The 22,645-nt window shown below is 36.9% G+C and overlaps 1 protein-coding gene across 3 annotated transcripts in view; it reads right to left on the reverse strand.

The window, feature by feature from the left end:
- Positions 1 to 22,645, reverse strand: part of LOC137251459 (organic cation transporter protein) — a 202,401-nt gene that overhangs the window by 11,478 nt on the left and 168,278 nt on the right. For all 3 annotated transcript variants that reach the window (XM_067786080.1, XM_067786074.1, XM_067786090.1), the window contains 6 exons: positions 13,811 to 14,367; positions 13,398 to 13,547; positions 11,532 to 11,889; positions 11,109 to 11,376; positions 6,968 to 7,265; positions 3,741 to 3,921 (listed from right to left, as the gene is read on the reverse strand). In XM_067786080.1, coding sequence (XP_067642181.1) covers positions 3,741 to 3,921; positions 6,968 to 7,265; positions 11,109 to 11,376; positions 11,532 to 11,889; positions 13,398 to 13,547; positions 13,811 to 14,367 — 1,812 coding nt within the window. The remainder of the gene's footprint in view (positions 1 to 3,740; positions 3,922 to 6,967; positions 7,266 to 11,108; positions 11,377 to 11,531; positions 11,890 to 13,397; positions 13,548 to 13,810; positions 14,368 to 22,645) is intronic.

Raw genomic sequence — 22,645 nt, forward strand, 5'->3', positions numbered from 1 at the left:
GTATGCTTGTCCCTCCTCGAACTACAAAATATTTTGATGTCATTTCTACCGGACTGTATGTAATATTTGTTCCAAATATGAGCCAAATCGAACATCACAGGCCGCTTTCTATTCATGTATGTATTATGTGATCCAAATATTAGCCAAATCGGACCACGAATACAATTTTTTTTTAATATCTGGATCCTTGCGCCACTTTGCGGCGATTTTATTTCATAATCAAACTAAAATAATTGAAATAAATACTGTAACGAATTTTGGGGAATTCCTGATAATTATACACCCTCTGCTAACGTTCGAATCGCTCAACTGTCGAATAAATAACCCCAATATTCAGTATTGCAAAATGGTCTTTATTAGACTACTTCGGGAGTAGTACTTTACAATTATACTTCACTTAATCGCGTGTTTAAATAAAGCAGATTAGTTATTCCTCAGCTTGCGCTGCTTAAATACTCTCTGTTGCCTCATTCGCATATTTCTCCTAAGGTCTATACTTTTCACGAACATGCAACGCTTGTATCTCATACTTGGTTATTTAGCTATATACATGTATATCTGTAGTTTATGGTTTTCTTCTAGTTATATGCATGTATATGTGTGAGTTACAACTTCTGCTCTTGAGTGATGACTACATATGTGTATGTGAGATATTTTCTTTTGAAATGGTATATTAACTTTGGTCCGATGTTTGTAACGTTGAGAAAAAGAAGACAGACTCACCATTAAGTATACCGAATTGATCAGGGCGACGAACTGAGTTGATATAGCCATGTCCGTCTGTCTGTTTGAACGCAAACTAGTCCCTCAAATTTTGAGATATCTCAATGAAATTTGGCACAAGTGTGTATTTTTGTATTATATTAAACATTTGTCGGATCCGGTAGGATCGGACCACTATAACGTATATCTCCCATATAACCGATCGTTCAGATAGAAAGATTTTTGGCAATTTCTCCCTTAATTTCCAATATAAAAACGTTAAACTTGGTGATATTTATTATAATATATCATAGAAGATTTGCTGTAAAAATCTTTTCGATCGGAGCTATATCTAATATATAAAATTCTTCTGTCACGGTTTTAGAGGCTGAACTCCTCCGAAACGGCTGAACGAATTCTCATGAAATTTTGTGAGCATATTGGGTAGGTCTGCGAATCGGCCAACGTCTACCTTTTTTTCGCTACGTGTCTAAGGTCTTGAGATCAAAGCGTGAACCCGGGTACCCCTAGAATGTGTTTATACAATATGGATACCAAATGAAAGCAGTTGATGAGCTCTATAGTACAGGATAATGTTCACACCCCTGGGTGACTAGGGTCTCGAGATATAGGCCAAAACGTGGACCCGAATACCCCTAGAATGTGTTTATACAATATGGATGTCAAATGAAAGCTGTTGATGAGTGCTATAGTACAGGATAATTTTCATACAACTGGGAGGCTATGGTCTCGAGATATAGCCCAAAACGTGGACCCGGGTATCCCTAGAATGTGTTTATACAATATGGATGTCAAATGAAAGCTATTGATGAGTGCTATAGTACAGGATAATTTTCATACAACTGGGAGGCTAGGGTCTCGAGATATAGCCCAAAACGTGGACCCGGATACACCTAGAATGTGTTTTTACATTATGGGTATCAAATTGAAGCTGTTGATGTATGCTTTAGTACAGAGTAAGTTTTACACCCCTGGGTGACTACGGTCTCGAGATATAAGCCAAAACATGGACCCGGATACACCTAGAATGTGTTTTATATTATGGGTATCACATTGATGCTGTTGATGTGTGCTATAATACAGAGTAAGTTTTACACCGCTGAGTGACTTTGGTCTCCAAATATAGGCCAAAACATGGACCCGGATACCGCTAGAATGTGTGTGTATTATGGATATCAAATGAAAGGTGTTGCTGAGAGCTCTGAAGCTCATTGTGATATTCGATTTAGTCGCATCAATCTGGCAAAACTGATAAATATGCATGCAAAGCCGAAAAAAGACATGAATTAATAATACCCACATACTTATTTGCATACGTCCTATTCGATTTGCCTGAAATTTTGTATATAAATTTGCCTATATTAGTATTTACGATGCTTTTTTCCGGGAAGTATACCAGAGACGGACTGGGAGTGGGATTAGGACTAGGACTGAGACTGAGACTCGGAGTGGGACTGGGACTGAGACTCGGAATGGGACTGGAACAAAATACATACCACCCTCTGGGACTGGCAATAAGAGATGAAGAAGAAGGAGAAAAACTTGAGAGAAGAGAAAAGAGAGAAGGAGACTGAGAAAGAGATAGAATGAGACGAATATGGAGATGAAGCGAAAAAGACAGAGGGAGGAGTGAATAAAGAGATTAGGAAAAAGTGTAGAGGGGTAGAGCAAATTTAGACGGAAAAAGCTTATTAAAATGTATGCAGATATGTAAAATTTAGGGCAGAACAACGTCTGCTGGGTCTGCTAGTATAATATATATCCCATACAACCGATCGTTCACATAAGGGGGTTTTTTGCCATTTTTTATTTATCTTAAAAATCGTTTAGGTATGTACATCTGTACACTATATATTTCATATCTTTTAAATCCGATTATTTGGAGATTACGAACGGGATAAGATTATTGTTCAGCCCCATTCATGAAAGGAATGAAATCTTCGGCAGTGCAGAGTCCCATCCTTACTTGTTTTATTTTATTTTTATTTTCTCCTTTTCTTAGATTTTCTCGGTGTCTTATCCTATCTGTTAAGTTTTACCGCTGTAGTTCAATAAGAACTTACATAAAAATCAATCCCAAAATTCCCTCCGCTTCGTACGATTTTTCTAAATATCTCATCCCGTGCGCCCCCTAGCGAATCTTTTTGTATCGTGTCATCGGCTGTCATTGACCTCTGAATTAAGTTTTAAATTTCAAGTCTCTAGCTCATCGAAAAGCTACTTCAAAGCTGGTTTGAAAATTTTCAAATTCTTATCTAATTATTTCGATCCCTGCGCCACCTAACGAATTTTTTTCCTTTTTTTGCATTGTCACGGTGTTCTAACCTATGTGTAAAGTTTCAAGTTTGTAGCTCTATGAGAAGTTACTTAAAAATCGAATGTGAGACCATAGAGAATTTAAACTTTTTTTAAACGTCATTTGCCTCTCACCTGTTTTACCTTGTAATATTTTTACCATGTTCGTATATATTAAAATATAAAACACCCTTCGGAAAAAAATTTGTCAAAAATCAATAAAAATTTTGAGATACCTGTAGTTTCTACCTTTTTGGACTAAAATTAATTGTGCTACAAAATTGCATACTCAAAAAAATTCTATAAACTCAAAGTAAAAAGCTCGAAATTTTCATTAAATTCCATCGAATTTTCGAGTTATTTCGAAAATTATTTTGAAATTGGTTTAAGTAGTTTCCGTTAAAAAATACATGCAAGTTTTTATTGAATCTTCGAAAATTAAAAAAATGAATTCAGGAAACTCTAAATGAAAACTTCGAACTTTTCCCAACATTTTTTTTCGAAATTTTTTGAAAACGCTTTTGAGGCTGATACGTATAGTTTTAGTTACAAAATGCATGGAAGTTTTTTCTGAAATTATTGAAAATAAGAAATAAGCAGCATACTATTGGCGAAATTTGATAAAAAAAAAAACTGCAACCGCTATTTTTGTGCCCGCAGCTGTACATAGTAGGAATATTATACCGAAATAACGACATTCTACGTGTAAGTGGTATACTTACCAATCATGAGGAATGTAATCTTTAGCCAAAGTTGATCATCATTGCCCTCTGTAATGGCAGCACAACAACAAGCGATGCTCGTACAAATGAATGTGGCGCAGAATAGCCACTTTTTGCCAACTTTGGTGATAATATACATTGCAATGGCAATGGCAGGAATTTCGACTAGCCCAGCTAAAGCCTAATGTATTTATTGTTTATGTGCCATTGTGGATAAAGAAAAAATGTGAAAAATGCGATTACTATGTATGCAGAACAAAATCATTTTCATTAGTGAAAAGTAGTTTTTTCCATTTATCGAAGCGCGCATTTAAAACATAGATATTGGCTTTCGAAGTTTGAAATACGATCCTTCCTAATACATATTTTTAAATTTTTTTACATATTTAAAAAATTTAAAAAGTGAAAACAAAGGATTCCCGAGGGAGAAATTCTTGTTCTGTGAAACGATGGTTAGGTTCGGTTGAGATAGCCGGTCGGTCAATAAACACCTCACTTAGGTTGAATAGTCTTGCCAGAATTTCTTTGACGTCCACCCTAAATCCCCCCAAATAAAAGGACTTATGTTATAGAATAAGTCCGTCCCCTTTAAAATTTTTCTGGGACCTAGCTGATTTGCTGCATCGAGACCTGACAACTCTGTCGCTGCTTTCACCTAGCGAGCGCAAGGCATGAACACAGATCGTACTCAGCCTTTTCTTCCTACAGCTCGCGCTTCCTATATCTTCTGTTACTGACAAGGTCTTACTTATAAGGCATGTGACAACTGAAGGCAGTGTCCAGTAAGTGTATCCATTGTGATCCTTTGCATATGATTGCATAGAAATGTTGCAGCCACGTGCTTCTGTCCACGCCTTTCCTGCTTTATAGATCATATGAAACTTTTGTCACCTTTTTATTTCTCCCAAACGGATTGGGATGTCTACCATCAATTCATCGAGTGTGTACCCTCATTGTTGTTGTATGAGCGATAAAGACACTCCACATAGCTTGCACCTACTAGGCCATCTCGCCCGCCCACTACTACATAGCTCATGAGGAACGTGTGGTCGCCAGAGCCTCTGCTGCTAAAGAAACAGGATTCGACATGGGTAGGTAAGCTTAACAATTGGGTTTGAAAAGCGATATATTTTTTGCTGTCATCCCCTTGAAATGGCTCCCCTAATAATTCCCTAACTCAACTGGGTATTTGAGTATCCTCTTACGGCAGGCATACCTGCCGCTGGTATATTCTAAGCCCCCTAACCCACTACCTCCTATCGCTTTGTGTCCGGACACCCATTATGGATATATGGTCCGACCTGGGTTAAGTCTTTCCAATGCTGCAGGTGATATATACCATGCAACTTTACTGTGTTGGACGTTTATCTGTATGACTCGCAGCGCCATTAAGCTGTGTCTTGCGTCATTTCCCGCTACTATCAGGTTTTCGAGATTCTTTCCTTCCTCCCTTGATTTTAGCTTACTGAGGTTATTTTCTTTAGGACTCCAAATCCTCCGCTACTGCGCTCACGCAATGGGTTTTCGTTTCCATTTATATCTCCTTTGCACGTAGCGCCTTAAAGTTATTTCTAACAATCGCACTACCAACACCTCCACCACTGCGCCTATAACATCGCCATTTGCCGCTTCTATTAGGTTCTCGAGGTCCTTTTCTTTAAGTGTTTAGGGCTATTGTCTTTCGGACTCCTATATCTAAGGCGCATATAAATACTGCCAGCGCTTCAGGACATTTCCACTAGATGTGGGTACAATACATCCACCGATTTCTTATTACTTTGGAGGATATGTCGAAATACGTGAACTACTTGCCACTCCCGTGTTGGGCTTTGACGCTGCAGCATGCGCCACACGCGGTATCCAAATCTTGGCCTTTGGTATCATGGGGATCACTCCTCTTTCAGCACCTTCCACCCTGTGCCTTATTGTTTTTGAACGTCGGCACCAACTCTCTGCAACCATTCTTAAGTTGCTTTATTTGTGCAGGTCATCAGTTTAGCACCATTGTAGCATCAAGCTGTTTCGAAGGTTGGTAGCACTTTATATGGTTCATCATTTATCATTTTGACCAGCTCCCCTTCTAACCTTTCGGTAGATATCTGCACATTGTTGGTGCTGATATCTATTAGTGCCACAATGAGGGACTGCTTCACAACTTCGTTTATCTTCTTAACGGAGCAAATCGGAGCTTCTACGCTAGCTCCCTTTAGTATTACTGAGTAAGCTGGAGTCTGATCGTTACTTCTCTTAAGCCAAGTATCCTGTTTGTCTTTTTTCTTTATGCCACTATTACCCTCCTCTTTTTACTTTGCAATTTTTGAGCTACATGAATATTGAGTACACTTAGACTTCCCTATTTGCTCTGCTATGCATATTTAGAGGTGTAGTTCCCATAATTCTAGCTTGCCACCTATTGTTGGGACTAAGGTATTTTCTTTCCGCTTCTGCCTCTTTAAACCAAGCTGGGCCTTCTTAACCTATCGCTGCCTCTTGCCTTTCTGGGCTTCTTCCTCCTCGATACTGTTGGAAAAGTGAGCATTGCTCGTAGCAAAGTCTTTGTCTGTCTGCATGTCTACCCGGTATTGTGAAAGAGTTCTTTTAAGCTGCCTATCGCGTCCTAACGTTAGTTCTTTGTCCGGGATTGTACACTATCATAGCTATCCACGTGCAATTGATCACTGGCTTGTGACGCCATCGCCTTTTCATTCTCATCCTTTCTTAGCTCCGGCAAGGCAGACTCAGCGGTGTAATGCTGAATGTGGCGATAACAAACAGTCCGCCACAGTAGCGCCACTTGCTGTAGAAAGACCATCATTACTTCCCTAGGCGGCCCGGTATCAGGAAGGCTAAGTTTAAATCCAGCCGAAAATAACCCCTGGATATACATAAATCGTCAAATAGGCACGGTCCGCAGTTCTTGGTACGTGACATCCCACTCCCTGCTATGAATCGAAATGGCATAGATGCCGGCCCCTAAACCGCTCAATCATATATTCGGGCGCTATAAGTACCCACACCAACGAAAACGTCAATAAATTTTTGTTAAATTTTTTTTTTTTTACTTCACCACTTTACAGAACAAGAATTCCCCCCAGGTCTGTGGGGTTTTTTGCCGAAATCTATTTTGGTCGTAAAATAGCAACTGTGAAAGATCGAAATATACTTTTCGTAGCTACAAAAAATTTTCTTAGTTGATTAGTTTATGGTTTTCCTTTAAATTTACTTACCGAATTTAAGTAAACATTTCCACCAAATGAACTCATATTCAATATCAGCCCATAATAAACTAAATTCATTGTAAACCAAATGCATAGAAAGCAAATTGTGACGCAACGCAGATAGCCGGAATTGAAGAGACTCACGCAATCTTGTGTAGAATCTTCTTGTGGTGGTGGTTTCAACATTGATTCAAAATTTGCTGGCAGTTGACGTCCATTAAATTTAGCTGCACGCTCTACAATAACTTTCACTTCGGCAATATGACCTTTGACCAACAGCCAGCGCGGTGACTCGGGTACGACAAACCTAAAAATTGAATGTTGAAATTACATAGAATATTTTGTATAATCAAACTAAAATTAATTGAAATCCAGAGTCGGATGTACTGTAACGAATTTTGGGGAATTCCTGATAATTATACACCCTCTGCTAACGTTCGAATCGCTCAACTGTCGAATAAATAACTCCGATACTCAGTATTGCAAAATGACCTTTATTAGACTACTTTGGGAGTAGTACTTTACAATTAGACTTCACGTAATCGCGTGTTTAAAACAAACTGATTAGTTATTCCTCAGCTTGCGCTGCTTATATACTCTCTATTGCGCCGTTCGCATATTTCTCCTAAGGTCTAGACTTTTCACGAACATGCAACAGTTGTATCTCATACTTGGTTATTTAGCTATATGCGAGTGTATGTGTGAGTAACAACTTCTGCTCTTAGGTGATGACTAAATATGTGTATTTACGATAATTTCTTTGCTGTAAGCTGCTGGTTATGTGTGAAGTATTTTTCGTCGCCTCCTATGTATATGTCGCCTCCTTGATGTGTTCATGTACACAAGTGTAGCTGCTTGCTTTACTATTGTTGTGCATTTATTTAGTAACAGAATAGTTGTGTATAAAACGGCTAATATTTGTCAAAATACATATATATGGGGCATTCTTTGTCAACTTCTTCTACCGTTAAATTTCAAGTACCAATTTTAAAAGTATCACAGACAGACAAAAAGAAAAAATTTTTATTTCGAAAGTGACAAAAATTCAGCTTGCTATAAACTGCCTCATGATTTTGAGTTAGCACGGAATGCCCCATATATACATAGTTTTTTTCTACACTTCTCTTGAAGGCAAATTTTATGCTAGTATTACATATTTCGTAAAGTAATTTATTAAATATCGTGTATTTAGTATAGCGACAGAGGTATCCCGACGCCAGCGGTCATGGACGTCGGCATGCTTTGAATACTTAGGGAGGTAAATTGGCTTTAGGCTGGTAATATTTTCTGGCGAGTCTTCAACAAGCGAAGAAGATTTTCAAGATATTGCCATGCTACAATAAAGGTTTTACGATACATACCTGACCGTCGATACATGTTGGAAAGTGCTGAGTTTTTAAAATGTAGAATCTATAAGCTCATTATTTAATAAGAGAGGAGCTATCTCTTATGGATTCGAGCGTTTGGTGATTGAGATCTGCCATCCCGATTGCGGGGAAGACAACTTCTCTATCCAAATGCTGGTCGGGAGTTGATTACCAGCATTCATAGATGCGTCTCTTGATTCCACTAAATCGGAAAACGAAAACACGGTATTGTATGATCGTATGTGCGATAGGACGAATGGCTTTGGATGGTGACTCCGCCATGGATGCTGAATCATAATGATGATGCTGGATATTCGCCACACAATATTGCGTTAAACGGTCGCAAGACCCAACATTTATTTATGTGAATCAGGCGTTGAAGTAGGCTCAGAGCAGAAAAATGGTGGCCGGCATAAAAATATAAAGCAACAGATGTTGAACAGCAACCGTGCTTCAAAAAATCGGAGCTTATAGAAATTCGAAAGAGAAAAATGTGTCCTGCAAACTTGATTTTAAACAGCTCTGGCTGACCCTGGAAACGTTTAGACAAACAAGAAATAGCTGTATGATCAAACCCGACAGATATGGTTCCGACTTTATCTATCTATCCACCTGTTTCTTCTCTGGCTAACCATGATTATACTCTCTTATTTGCTCTCTATCCCTTTCGTTCTTCCGTAAATCATCCCGTTTTTCATTTTACTCTTCCCGCTCTTGCTCTTATCTAAGTCTAAATATCACTATTACTCTTAATCTTATCCTTATATTATTCTTACTCTTCTTGTAAACCTCTTTTTACTAATTTCTCTCAAACCATGACTCTATTCTTACTTTTACGCTCACTCACCCTCTTTCTCTTGCCTTTGTTTTATCATCACTTTTCTGTCATGTTCCCGTTTCCAATGTGTGAGATATATCGAGCTTGACTCTTTTCCACACATTACATTGGTAACGTACTAAAAAGTAACAAAAGAGTACCAAAAATTTTCCCTTCTCCATTACTTTAAAATACATGACTGGATTATGGTGGCGGTGAAAGTTTTGTTGTTGTACTACAGAGAACACTTGCCTGGTTTTATTATTATTATTATTATTATTATTATTAGGCCTGGAAGCACTGCGACCTTTGTGCAGATTTATTGTGTATGACCTTTCAGCCTAATTTTTTATGTGAAGGCTTTTGAGGTATCTGAGTACCTCTTCAGGCTTTTTATTCCGTATCACATAGAGATTAAGAGTTACACCACCTAGATGGGAGAGTCTCTGCCTTGCCAGAGCGACGCATTCGCAGAGAATGTCAACCAACGTTTCATCGTCCAGCTCACAGAAACGACAAATTTGATTATCGGATAAATTTAACTTTCTAACCATAGTGTCCCGTCTAGTACCCAGAGTTTGGCTGATACTTTCGTTGCCGGAAGTATAAATACTTTGGCCTGTCTTTGCCCTGGCCAGTCACTCCAGTGATGTATGAATTGTTTTGTTTCCCAGTGCCTTATGCTTTCTATGGTGTGTGCTTTTGTGAGTCCACAAAAGGGGTCTGGACCATAGAATGCTTTGCTAGGTAATCTGCATGTTCATTTCCTTCATGTCCCTGATGTCCGGGAACCCATCCTAACAAAACCTTGTTTTTAGCTCCCAATTCATTAAGGATTTCAATGCAGTCATCCACTAGCTTAGATGTAACTGTGTAGGATTGCAAGGCACGCAAGGCCGCCTTGCTGTCCGACATAATGTAGATGCTCTTCGAGGATGAGCCTCTCCGCAGGTATTCTCCATCGCAGACTTCTATTGCATGGATTTCTGCCTGAAATATGGTGGGATAGCATCCCATTGGTATCAATTTCTTGAAGGTCGGCCCACAGATGACAGCTCCCGTTCTTCCGTCATCGAATTTCGATCCATCCGTGAACCAGACCTCAGAGTCAGGGTCATTATAACGATTCCCTGTTTCCCAGTGGGTCCTGTCTACAATGGACACTTCAACGTACCGTGATATTCCGAGTTTAAGGGACATAACGTCAACCAGTTGTAATATGGGATTTCCTATGCATTTTCTTATTATTTTAATATGCCCTATCATGTTTCCTGGCGTCAACTCCGAAATATTTTGAACTCGTTTTACGCCTAGTGTTGCCTCATTCTATATCAGAATAGGGAAGCACTAAGTGCATCAGCAGGGGATGTCCAGTATAAGATTTTTCGAGATATCCCCATGTTTTGCCGTAGAGTCGAGTACATGCGAAGAAAGCTCTTGTTGCTTTGTTAAGGATAGCATACAAATGAGCATTCCACGTAAGGGTTCTATCCAGTGGGACTATTTTATATACAAAACAATTAAATATTTTTTTATTGGTGTTTCCTCTGTTTTTTTACTGTGTCTTGAATACGTTCGAACATTTAAAGCTCAAATATCAAAACTTCTACAGATCGAAAGAACATCATTCAATTAAGACATGGCGTATACGTAACTTTTTTGCACGCCTGTGCATATAATTGTGCTCATGGTAGACACGTATATGTATTTACTTACACATATTCAATGTGCATACATAATTTTGTTTGTTGTTGTTGCTATTTTAGATTTTTATTTTTCAAGCTAAAAGGAAGCTCCTTTAAATTTTATTGCTCATTTGATTTTTTATGTGTAAATAATGATTGTTGTTATTGTTGGAGCCATTAAATTATCCTAAATACACAAACAAACAAAGGCTATGCTTATATCAATTTGTATATGTAATTAAAAACCTAAATCGCTTCATTCAATGGATGTATCAACTTACCATAGAAAACACAAGAAAATTCCCGGAATACCAATACACAGCTGCAGTCGTTGATAATCCTGTGTGAGATATGCAATTCCTGCAATCAACATATACGAAATTGGCAGTGGAAATAAATTGTACATGCCAGCTATTGTACGCCATTTTCCATCCACATATTCAATAGCCAATATTAGACCGGCATAGGTCACAGACACAGAGACGAGACCGAGTAATGCGCGCAGTAGCAGAAACATTTCCAACGATTTGGGAAAATAGAGCGCGAGACCTAAATGTAAAGAATAAAACAAATATGGATATAGTAGAATAATTTTTAAATATATTTTATATTTCTCTACATGAAGTACTAAAATTTAATTCGCCTGCCAAAAAAATACTTCACCATTCTTCTTCTGCTTTCATATTAAATTTGAATTTTCTTACCAAATATTGTCTGCAATACGGCTGATATGAAAAGCATTTTTTTGCGCCCAAATTTATCCGACAAATAACCAGACAAAATGCCACCTGTTGCCACACCCAACAAAAAGAACATCTCAGCCACATTCTTAAAGTATTCCTTATCGCATACCAAATCCCATTGTGACGTCCATGTGTTGCCCAAATTATCATCGTTGTCATATTCCCATGCTGTGCAGGCGACGCGTGTAACATTTTGTATGATGGTAAGCGGTGAGAAGAGTAGGGCAGAGACCGCTGAAGTGTCGAATGGCAAGGGGCCATGTGATGTTTGGTGGTGTTGTTGCTCATGCCGTTGGCGGCTTAATTGTTGCAATGCTGGCTAATGTACAAACATATGGGGTTGTGGTTGTGTGTGTGCGTTTATGTGTATGTGAGTTGATATGAGTACGCATCGTTGCACAGTTAGCAGAATAATAGAGAAAACAACAAAATAATAAAGAAAGAGCAAACATGAAATTGCGAATTAGTTGGAATTTCACACTCGAGTGCACACAAGAGCAAGAAAAGCAACAAAATTATACAAGCACGCATGAGTTGACAGGACAATGCTAGTATAATATACCCAGTTGCAATACTGGTAATACTTACAGTACAAAGCTAGCTAGCGAAAAAAATTTATAACAAAAAAGATGCGAACCTTGCACAATAGATCTAAATAGGCTCAATTAAAAATGAAGATAAAGATAAATATGTATAAGATAAAGATAAATATAAAGATAAAGATAGAGATTATAGAGAGATAGAGAAATTAAAGATAAATGCAAAGCTAAAGATAAAAATAAAAAGAGAGATAAAGATAAAATTAAAGCCAACGATAAAGTTAAATATAAAAGCATAAATAAAGATTAAGATAATGAGAAAGATAAAGATAAAGATAAAAATAAAGATAAAGGAAAAGATAAATTTAAAGATAAAGATAAAGATAAATATAAAGATAAAGATAGAGATAAAGATAAAGATAAAGATAGAGATAAAGATAGAGATAGAGATAGAGATAGAGATAGAGATAGAGATAAAGATAGAGATAAAGATAGAGATAGAGATAGAGATAAAGATAAAGATAAAGATAAAGATAGATATGAGGATAGAGATGGGGATAGAAATAGAGATAGAGATAGAGATAAAGATAAAGATCAAGATAAATATGAGGATAATGATAAATATATAGATAAAGATAATGATAATTATAAAGATGAAGATAAAGATAAAGACAAAGTGAATAATAAATGGAACGGGAGACTGTACAATGACGATAGCGATAATGAATCCGTCATAACGTCAGTTGGCCTTATGACCACTTCAAATGGCCCCAAAGTCAATTGAAGTTAAGACCATATGAAATATGTTTTGTTCTTAAGTGACCATAAAGTCAATTATTTTGTCAATTGACCTTGTAACCATTTCAAGTGGTTGGTCTTGAGGTCAATTAATCTTTTGACCATTTGAAGTGGTTATAGCGTCAACTGAACTTTTGACTGTTGACCTTATGTCACCCCACCGATAGTGATTACGATAACATTAAGGGTAACGTCGACAATAACGATAACTTTAAAATCATTATGATAACAGCAACCTAGAATTTATCGCAAATTATAACAACAAATATAATATAAAAAAATTTAAAATACGAACAAAAACTAAAAATTTAAAACAGCAGCAGAACTAGTACAAATGGGTATACTTTTTTAAGTTATTGTGACCGTTTCTAACAGATTTTAAATGAGTTTGGCTGCGCTATGTTCTGTGCACCGAATTTTGTTGCTCCAACGCTCGAGTGCTTCCATTGCCCGATAGTCTTTTTGTTATTATCTATATATGTATACTCACCTGTAGCTGTATGCTATCGTTTTGCACTTGACTCCAATCGATATTCGCCTGAAAGCAATTATCCTGCGAGTCACTCAAATTACGCCACATATCCACCGATAAATGTTGCAAATGTGGCGGTCGACTGCACCAAAAATTTTTGTTGATCGCCTGCAATGGATTGAAAGGAATTAAAACTTAAAAAAAATTCGCTCTAAAACATTTAAGGCATTACTGCCCAGAAATGCTAATTTTGTACTCATGTCTTACAATTTTTTTTTTTTTGATAATTTTGGTACAGAGAACATTATATGCTGTTTCATTTCTCTAAGGGGTCACTGTATCTATATTTTTACACACTCAGGTAGGTACATATGCACTGCTGATTGTATATTTCTTTTGTTTTGATTTAATCCGACTACCACATGACTCACCTGATAAACGGGCGACGAAATGTGAAATGTATTGGGTACTTGAAATAAAGACAACAGCATTGTCATCAAACATTGCCATTTACCGAAATGACCCACCAGATCACCGATCACATCAGTCTCATCCTCACCATAGCTGCTGGTGCTTGTGTGTGTTTGTCGTCGCGCTCGTGTTGAGGGTCCATTATTGGCAGCGATCGTGCCACTGTTAGCTCTCACTGCTGTTATTGCTGCTGACGTCACAGCGCTAGCTGTTGTTATTTTTGTTGACGTCGCAGTCATCGTCGTCGTGTTGGCAGATGGCGTTTCTGTCGCTGTAGTATTTGCGCTGTTGGTGTTGTTGATCACATTTGAATTACAAATTTTACGTTTCGCTGTCATTTGTTGTATGTGCTGCCTTTGTGGTATTTGTTGTTGTTTGTGATGGTGGTGTTGGTGTTTTTGTTGTGGTTTTTTGTGTGGTGTCACAATTATCGGTGTTAATTTACTATCATTTATGTTGGTTGTATGTAATGAGAACGGTCGATTGTAGTTTTGGTGATGATTATCGAATGGGGTGACTGCAATGAAATAAAAGAGCAAATAATTAATATTATAAATAATAATAATTTAATACGTAAACATACTTTAGTAATTGTATTTAAAGTTATATTGAAGTGGTATACCTATCTTTAAAATTTAAATAAATTTATAGTATTTGTGAATGAGAGCGCCTATAAGTATGCAATACTTTGTCTGCTACTTTGCAGTTGGAGTCATAATAGACAGTTTGAGTCTGCCAGTGTCTGTTAGTGTGCACCTAAAAGTAGGCAACGCTTACTTACCTAGCCCATATACTCTGGGAAATAGATATAGCATATTTCCATCCTTTTTGTATTTCAAAGTGAATTTTAGTTACATACAATAAAAAAGTTCAACCTGTGGTATAATCAGGGTTGCGCGTTTAAAACATTTTTTGGATTGTTTAACCTTTCATTGTAAAAAATTGTAAACAATTGCAAACGATTGTAAACAATTGCAAACATTTACCAGCATATGTCATTTCAACTTATATTGTAAACTGTTAAGTAGCAGATCGATTCGAAAGGTCCAAAAAGTTACTTTTTATTTATTATAAAATGAAAATTGACCAAAACGATGAAGAATCGGACAGTGAAAATGAATATAAAATATTCAAATACTAAATATTAAAGCGTATTTTTTTACAAGCTTGGAAAACTGTTTGCAAAATAGTGAAAATACTTAATTAGTAGTAGATTGTTTCTGACTCATAAAGAAAAGCAAAAAAATGAATTGTTTACAATTGTTTACAAAAACGAATTTTTTACGTAAACAATTACCTTGTAAAGAATTACATTGTTAACATGTAAACAATGTAAACAGTTTGCAGGCCCAACCCTGGGTATAATTGACCTAGGACGAGCTTCTTTTCCAATTTGTGCCGTGCTCCTTTTTAATTTTTCCTACAAAGGCACAGGTCGGGATCTACATATTTTATGCCGACTCCATACGGCATCTACAAGCAGTTGAATTTTCGATTAGAAATGTTTCTGCTAAATTTTCTCTTACTCGAGTAATAAACGATGTACACCTTTAATACTTTCATTTAAATATTGAAACTCCAGTTAGGCTTTTTTTCTATTTGAACTCCAAGATACTTAACCCATAGCGAGAGCTCTGTGGCGTTTAGTGACGGCAGGCAGAATTGAGTTGTGTTGGTGCTGTTGCTGGCGAGTATCCGTTCTGTATTGCTGGGGTTAACATTAGGACCGCTCGACCGAAATATATAGCCTGCTAACCACACACTGTAGAATTTCGCTTAACGTTTTTGGAAAAACCTTCGAAACTGATGTAAAAACGTCGTCTACAGTTGCTAATAACCTTAAGCCTTAAGCCAAGCTGGAGTAGTATCTCGCTCAGAGCAACAACCCACTGAGAGAACATCACTGTGGGGTGTTTCTCTTCGCACGTTTATGGGTCTTTGTGACCGAGTCCATGGCTGCCTGTATAGTTCTGTTCTCCAGCATTGATTGTGTACAACCGTAAGTGTAGTTGTTTTCGCCATCTTTTTGGAGGGCTTTGACAATAGTGTTGTTTTCTTGAATACTGAATGTATCCTCTATGTATAAGAAGGCAGTTAGGATGTACTTAATATTTGTAGTGGAGTGATTTTTCCTACAGTACCAATGGGGTCAGCTCACAACCCTTTATGTAAGCCTGTTGCGCCTTTGAAAGGTTCGGCCCTGTTGTTATCTAATATTATTGTCCTAAAACCTTTCAACAACCTTAAGCATAAAGAATGTGAGACTTATTAACCTTTAGTCTTTGGTATTTTTGTGCGTATGTATGCTCTCCCACCCCTCTCTCCCCTTGGGCAGAAAGATTACTTTTGTTTATGGAATATAGGCTCTGCATGGAATATACGCTCTGCACACCCTTTACAGCCTGTGTGCCACTGGGTCGCCTAGCTTTTGAAGCATCATCGCGCATGTCATCTAAGCCGGGCGATTTAAATGGGCGAAAAACCGTTGACTACGAAGCTGATTTCATAATACGCAGCTGTACTTGTACAAAGCAAATACCTTTTTACATTGCTTAGATCTAATGGCGTTTTCTTTTCAGAAAATAATGTCGCCTTGTGGTTTCTTCTCAGATTGCTTGTAAGTTTGTGCGGTCTCTTCACAAAATATATTGATAATGCTTAAGAAAAGGAGAATCATTGCCTACAAATTCGGCCATTTTGTAAAACACCAGGTAACATACATAGTTCTAACGTAAGAATTTAAGAGTGTAGCATGAAAGAAAACGTCAGAAGAAAAGTCTTACCCCCACAACTTAACTACATTCACTAAGAGCATCTGTCAAAAATTCACCGTTATTGTGACCTCTTTGTTTACTTATGTATTAAATCAAATTAAATTGCATTTTTTGTGGGCACATGCTTGTGGCTATTGCTATTGAGAAACTACCATTTTCGCTTCAGCGCATATCAATCAAATTACTTAGTAAGTCCACAGGTTAAACGCCGTTATGTGTAACATACATCTTCTTATTAGACTTTGATTTTTCCCCCTTCAAGCTTTTTCATATCTTTGCTTTTCGCATCACTTTTCTTTGTCAATATCTTTTGGGGAATTTTTATACTCAGTTGAGCAGAGCTCACAGAGTATAATAAGTTTGATTGGATAACGGTTGGTTGTACATATATAAAGGAATCGAGATAGATATAGACTTTTATATATCAAAATAATCAGGATCGAAAAAAAATTTGATTGAGCCATGTCCGTCCGTCCGTCCGTCCGTTAACACGATAACTTGAGTAAATTTTGAGGTATCTTGATGAAATTTGGTATGTAGGTTCCTGAGCACTCATCTCAGATCGATATTTAAAATGAACGATATGGGACTATAACCACGCCCACTTTTTGATATCGAAAATTTCGAAAAACCGAAAAAGTGCGATAATTCATTACAAAAGACCGATAAAGCGATGAAACTTGGTAGATGAGTTGAACTTATGACGCAGAATATAAAATTAGTAAAATTATGGACAATGGGCGTGGCACCGCCAACTTTTAAAAGAAGCTAATTTAAAACTTTTGCAAGCTGTAATTTGGCAGTCGTTGCAGATATCATGATGAAATTTGGCAGGAACGTTACTCCTATTACTGTATGTAAGCTTAATAAAAATTAGCAAAATCGGAAAAGGACCACGCCCACTTTTAAAAAAAAATTTTTTTAAAGTAAAATTTTTACAAAAAATTTTATATCTTTACATTATATAAATAAATTATGTCAACATTCAACTCCAGTAATGATATGGTACAACAAAATACAAAAATAAAATAAAATTTCAAAATGGGCGTGGCTCCGCCCTTTTTCATTTAATTTGTCTAGGATACTTTTAACGCCATAAGTCGAACAAAAATTAACCAATCCTTTTGAAATTTGGTAGGGGCATAGATTTTACGACGTTAACTGTTTTCTGTGAAAATGGGCGAAATCGGTTGATGCCACGCCCAGGTTTTATACACAGTCGTCCGTCTGTCCTTCCGCATGGTCGTTAACACGATAACTTGAGCATAAATCGACATATCTTTAATGAACTTAGTCACGTGCTTACTTGAACTCACTTTATCTTGGTATGAAAAATGAACGAAATCCGACTATGACCACGCCCACTTTTTCGAATGAAAAAAATGCTATAATTCTATACCAAATACGAAAAAAGGGATGAAACATGGTAATTGGATTGTTTTATTGACGCTAAATATAACTTTAGAAAAAACTTTATAAAATGGTTGTGACACCTACCATATTAAGTAGAAGAAAATGAAAAGTTCTGCAGGGCGAAATAAAAAACCCTTAAAATCTTGGCTGGTATTACATATATAAATAAATTAGCGGTATCCAACAGATGATGTTCTGGGTCACCCTGGTCCACATTTTGGTCGATATCTGGAAAACGCCTTCACATATACAACTACCACAACTCCCTTTTAAAACTTTCATTAATACCTTTAATTTGATACCCATATCGTACAAACTCATTCTAGAGTCACCCCTGGTCCACCTTTATGGCGATATTTCGAAACGGCATCCACCTATAGAACTAAGGCCCACTCCCTTTTAAAATACTCATTAACACCATTCGTTTGATGCCCATATTGAACAAACAAATTCTAGGGTCGCCCCTGGTCTACCTTTGTGGCGATATCTCGAAACGGCGTCCACCTATGGAACTAAGGATTACTCCCTTTTAAAATACTCATTAACACCTTTCATTTGATACCCATATCGTACAAACGCATTCTAGAGTCAACCCTGATCCTCCGTTATGGCTATATCCCTAAATGGCGTCCACCTATAGAACTATGGCCCACTCTCTCATAAAATACTCTTTAATGCCTTTCATTTGATACACATGTCATACAAACACATTCCAGGGTTTCCCTCGGTTCATTTTCCTACATGGTTATTTTCCCGTATGTTGTCACCATACACTCAGAGAAAACGCCCTTCTAAAATCCAGCACCACCGGACTCAATTCAAACTTTTCATGTTCTTACTTTTTTGTTCTTGAAAAACGAACGACCAGTTCTCAAAACAACAATCTTGTTCTTGAACTGACACCATTTTCTTGAAAAGAGAACGGCTGGTCTTAAAATATGAACAAATGTTCTATTAATGAGAACGATGTTCTTAAATTAAGCCCAAGAAAAAAGAAACGGTACAATTCGTGCGCACTACAATGTTAAATACAGCATTTGGCACAACCCACCAAACATTCGTAGTGGCCCCATGGCTATGATGTTGCGATTGCGATTTTGTGGCGCGAGTTCGAACACCGTCAAACTCTGAAGTTTTTTTAAACGATTTTTTTATGTTATATTTTTTTAACTCATATTTTTCGTTCAGTTCCATTCACATATGCACGGCTAATTCTCCAACTTGTTATGAATTGTTTTAAGTATATATTCAGATTACATCAATAAAAAGAAGAAACTCTCAATAAGAGAAAGCCATAAAAAAATGCATATTATGTGTTTTTTTAATTTTTAGACTTTAATAATATTTTTTTGTTATTAATATTTTTATTAATGACAAAAAAATTATTAATAAAAAAAAATAAATAAATGGGTACTAATTGTAAAAATTTGACCCCCCCCCCCCCCCTCGCCACCCGCAAAGATAAAGCACAAACCGTTCTTGAATTGAGATCGAAAAATGTTAAATCAACCACAAATCGTTCTCAAAGCGTGTTAAATCAAGCCCAATTAGTGCTTGAAATGAGCACAGAAGGTTCACACATCAATACCAAACTGGTCATAAAACACGAACGGTGTGCTTGCGAAAACCGTTCTTAAAACAAGCCCATCGTTCACGAGTTACGAAATAAAATAATTTAAAAAAAATTTTTGATTTAAACGGTTTTATTGAAAACAATACTTACATGAAATAATAATAGAAAATAATTAGGTGGGTCCTAGATGATAGTCATCACACTCCTTATCAATCTAGGGTGTTGATCAGACAATTAAATAAAATCGTTGGGCGCGTGAAATTTCTAAAAATGTGAGGCGTAGCATAACCTGATTAAGGTTCAGTTGGTTTTACTTATGACTATCAATAGAAATATGACGCGTCCAACGCTTTTATTTAATTGTCTGATCAACGCCCTAGATTGATAAGGAGTGTGATGACTAGTACCTAGGATCTACCTAATTATTTTATAGCTTTTCGTATTATTATTATTTCATGTAAGTATTGTTTTCATTAAAACCGTTTCACTTAAAAAAATTTTTTATCATTTTATTTTCAAGTTTTTAGTCTTTATTTAATTGCCTATTATTTCTCATTCTATTTAGTTCATTTAGTGACTCATTATTACAAGGACTCTTTCCTGACAATTTGTTACAACCTAAGTACTCAATACATAATCCTTCCAAAGACTTTACTCGACTCTGCGCCACGAATGCTTGTCCCTCCTCCAACTCCAAAATATTTTGATGTCACTTCTACTGGACTGTATGCAATATTTGTTCCAAATATGAGCCAAATCGGGCATCATAGGTCGCTTTCTATTCATGTATGTATTATGTGTTTCAAATATGGACCAAATCAAATCGGACCACAAATACGATTTTTGTAAATATCTCGATCCTTGCGCCACCTAGCGGCGATTTTTTTTTCTTATTATTGCATTGTCATCGGGTTCTGAACCATATTACAAATTTCAAGCTTGTAGCTTATCGGGAAGTTACTTAAATTTCAATTACAAGATTCGTTCACAACGGCCGTGCGGCCGTGCATGCGGCCTGCCTGTCAACTCAAGCTAAATAAAACCATTTAAAAACGTACTTAACAGACTTTTGTCAACGAATGTTCTTAATTTTGAACTTGTTTCGTTCATTTTAGAACGATTTTTTCTCTGAGTGTAGTACTTTCCTTATTGCAGTAAAGGGGAAAAATGAATCTAAAAAGCCAGTGAGGCTTTCCACTGACTAGCAAGCTCGAACACAAGTAAGGACGAGACTGTCTTCGGCTGTGCCGTAGACTTCATACCTTTCATGACTGGGGCTGAACAATAATCTTGTCCCATTCGTAATATCCAAATAATCGGCTGTATAAGATATGGAATATATAGTGAACAGATGTACATACCTAATCGATTTTTAAGATAAATATAAAATAAAAAAATTAGAGCTTACGATTTCTTCTCGAGCACAAGCGAGATTTTCGAGATCCCAGAAATCGAGAACTCGACTTCTCACGAGATTCTCGTGGCTCGAAGTACTGAATCGCTGTATGGACAGTATTTATACACTTGGTTTTTGTTACTTGTTACTTTTTTGTTGATTATATTTCTTCAATGATATTTAACTTAAAACATATTTATTATACATATAATTTTGTTCGCAATATTTTATTTTTCAAAGAGACATCAGAACACGGCTTCTCGCGAGATTCTCGAATCTCGAATTACTCGTAATACTCGCGATCTTCTCGACTTTCAATTCAGTCGCTGCGTTGGCAATATTCTATACATTTCGGGGTTTTTTACTTGTGGTTTTGCGGACATTTTGGCTTGTGCTCCAGAAGAAATCGTAAGCTCTATATAAAATAGCCAATGAATCGATTAAGTTGAATATCGAGAAGCTCGCGAGCCTTACGAGTAATTCGAGATTCGAGAATCTCGCGAGAAGGCGAGACTCGCGAGAAATCTCTTCTCGAACATGTTCGAGAAATCGTAAGCTCTAAAAAAAATAGGTAGGTACTTTGTGTGAGTATGTAAAGCTTCGCGTTTTTTGTGATCTGCATGAAAAAACTATGACCATGAATCACTTATTTCAACAATATATAACTTAAGCGTCAGTATTTGATGAAACCTGAAGCTTAGAAATTGCGAAAAGTTTCTTTTTAGGACAATGGATTGTAAGGGATCCATACTGTAACGAATATTAGCAACACTAAGGGGTACTGTCATCTCTAAGCCGATGCTAAGCACATCAATAATTCAATCATTATGTCTACACATATGTACGTACACACAGCAGAGAAGCAACGCAAAAACATATGCAGATATCTTATATGAGATATGCAATTATAATTGTGGAAGTGTCGCTCACAAACACACGCGCATATGAGAGCTATACACGTGCATCTGTAGTTATAATTATAACAGATAACCAACTAGTAGATTCTAGAACAGAAGCGCCTTGAAGATGCAACGAGGAAATCAAAGAGTATAAAAGGCCTCAACAATAGAGGCGCTACAATCAGTGTCAATTAAGCACGCTATCTGTCGAGCAATAGCAGTATTATTTTGAAAATCAGTTGTAGTGTTATTGTAAAGAACTGAAATAAAGGCCATTTGCCATTATTAAATATTATAGTTATTTATTCAACAGTTTAGTGATTCGAACTTAGCAGAAGATTGCAAATAAGAGGATTTGCAGTAAATTCGTTACAATTGGTGTCAGAAGAGGAATTGTTGAATAAATTCCGAAGATTGGGAATACAACTTGGACATGGCAAAGTTGAGAGAATTGACGATCCAGCAACTGAAGGAGTAGTTGGAAGTCCGTGGATTGGCTACTTTTGGCGATAAATCCCAGCTACAAAAACGACTAAGTGTAGCTATGGTATTTGAAGGAATCATCAATGCTGAGGACAACAAAAATGGAAGAAAAAACAAAACACCGCAGACAGTGACGAGCACAATATCTGTACAATCATCGACAATGGCATCTCAATTGGAAGAACAGAAGACATATATGTCATCTCAATTGGAAGCGCAAGAGGCACGTATATCTGGGACGTCGACAAAAATTTCAG

The sequence above is a fragment of the Eurosta solidaginis genome, chromosome 1, assembly GCF_040869045.1.
Source record: "Eurosta solidaginis isolate ZX-2024a chromosome 1, ASM4086904v1, whole genome shotgun sequence".
In the NCBI taxonomy this organism is placed as follows: domain Eukaryota; kingdom Metazoa; phylum Arthropoda; class Insecta; order Diptera; family Tephritidae; genus Eurosta; species Eurosta solidaginis.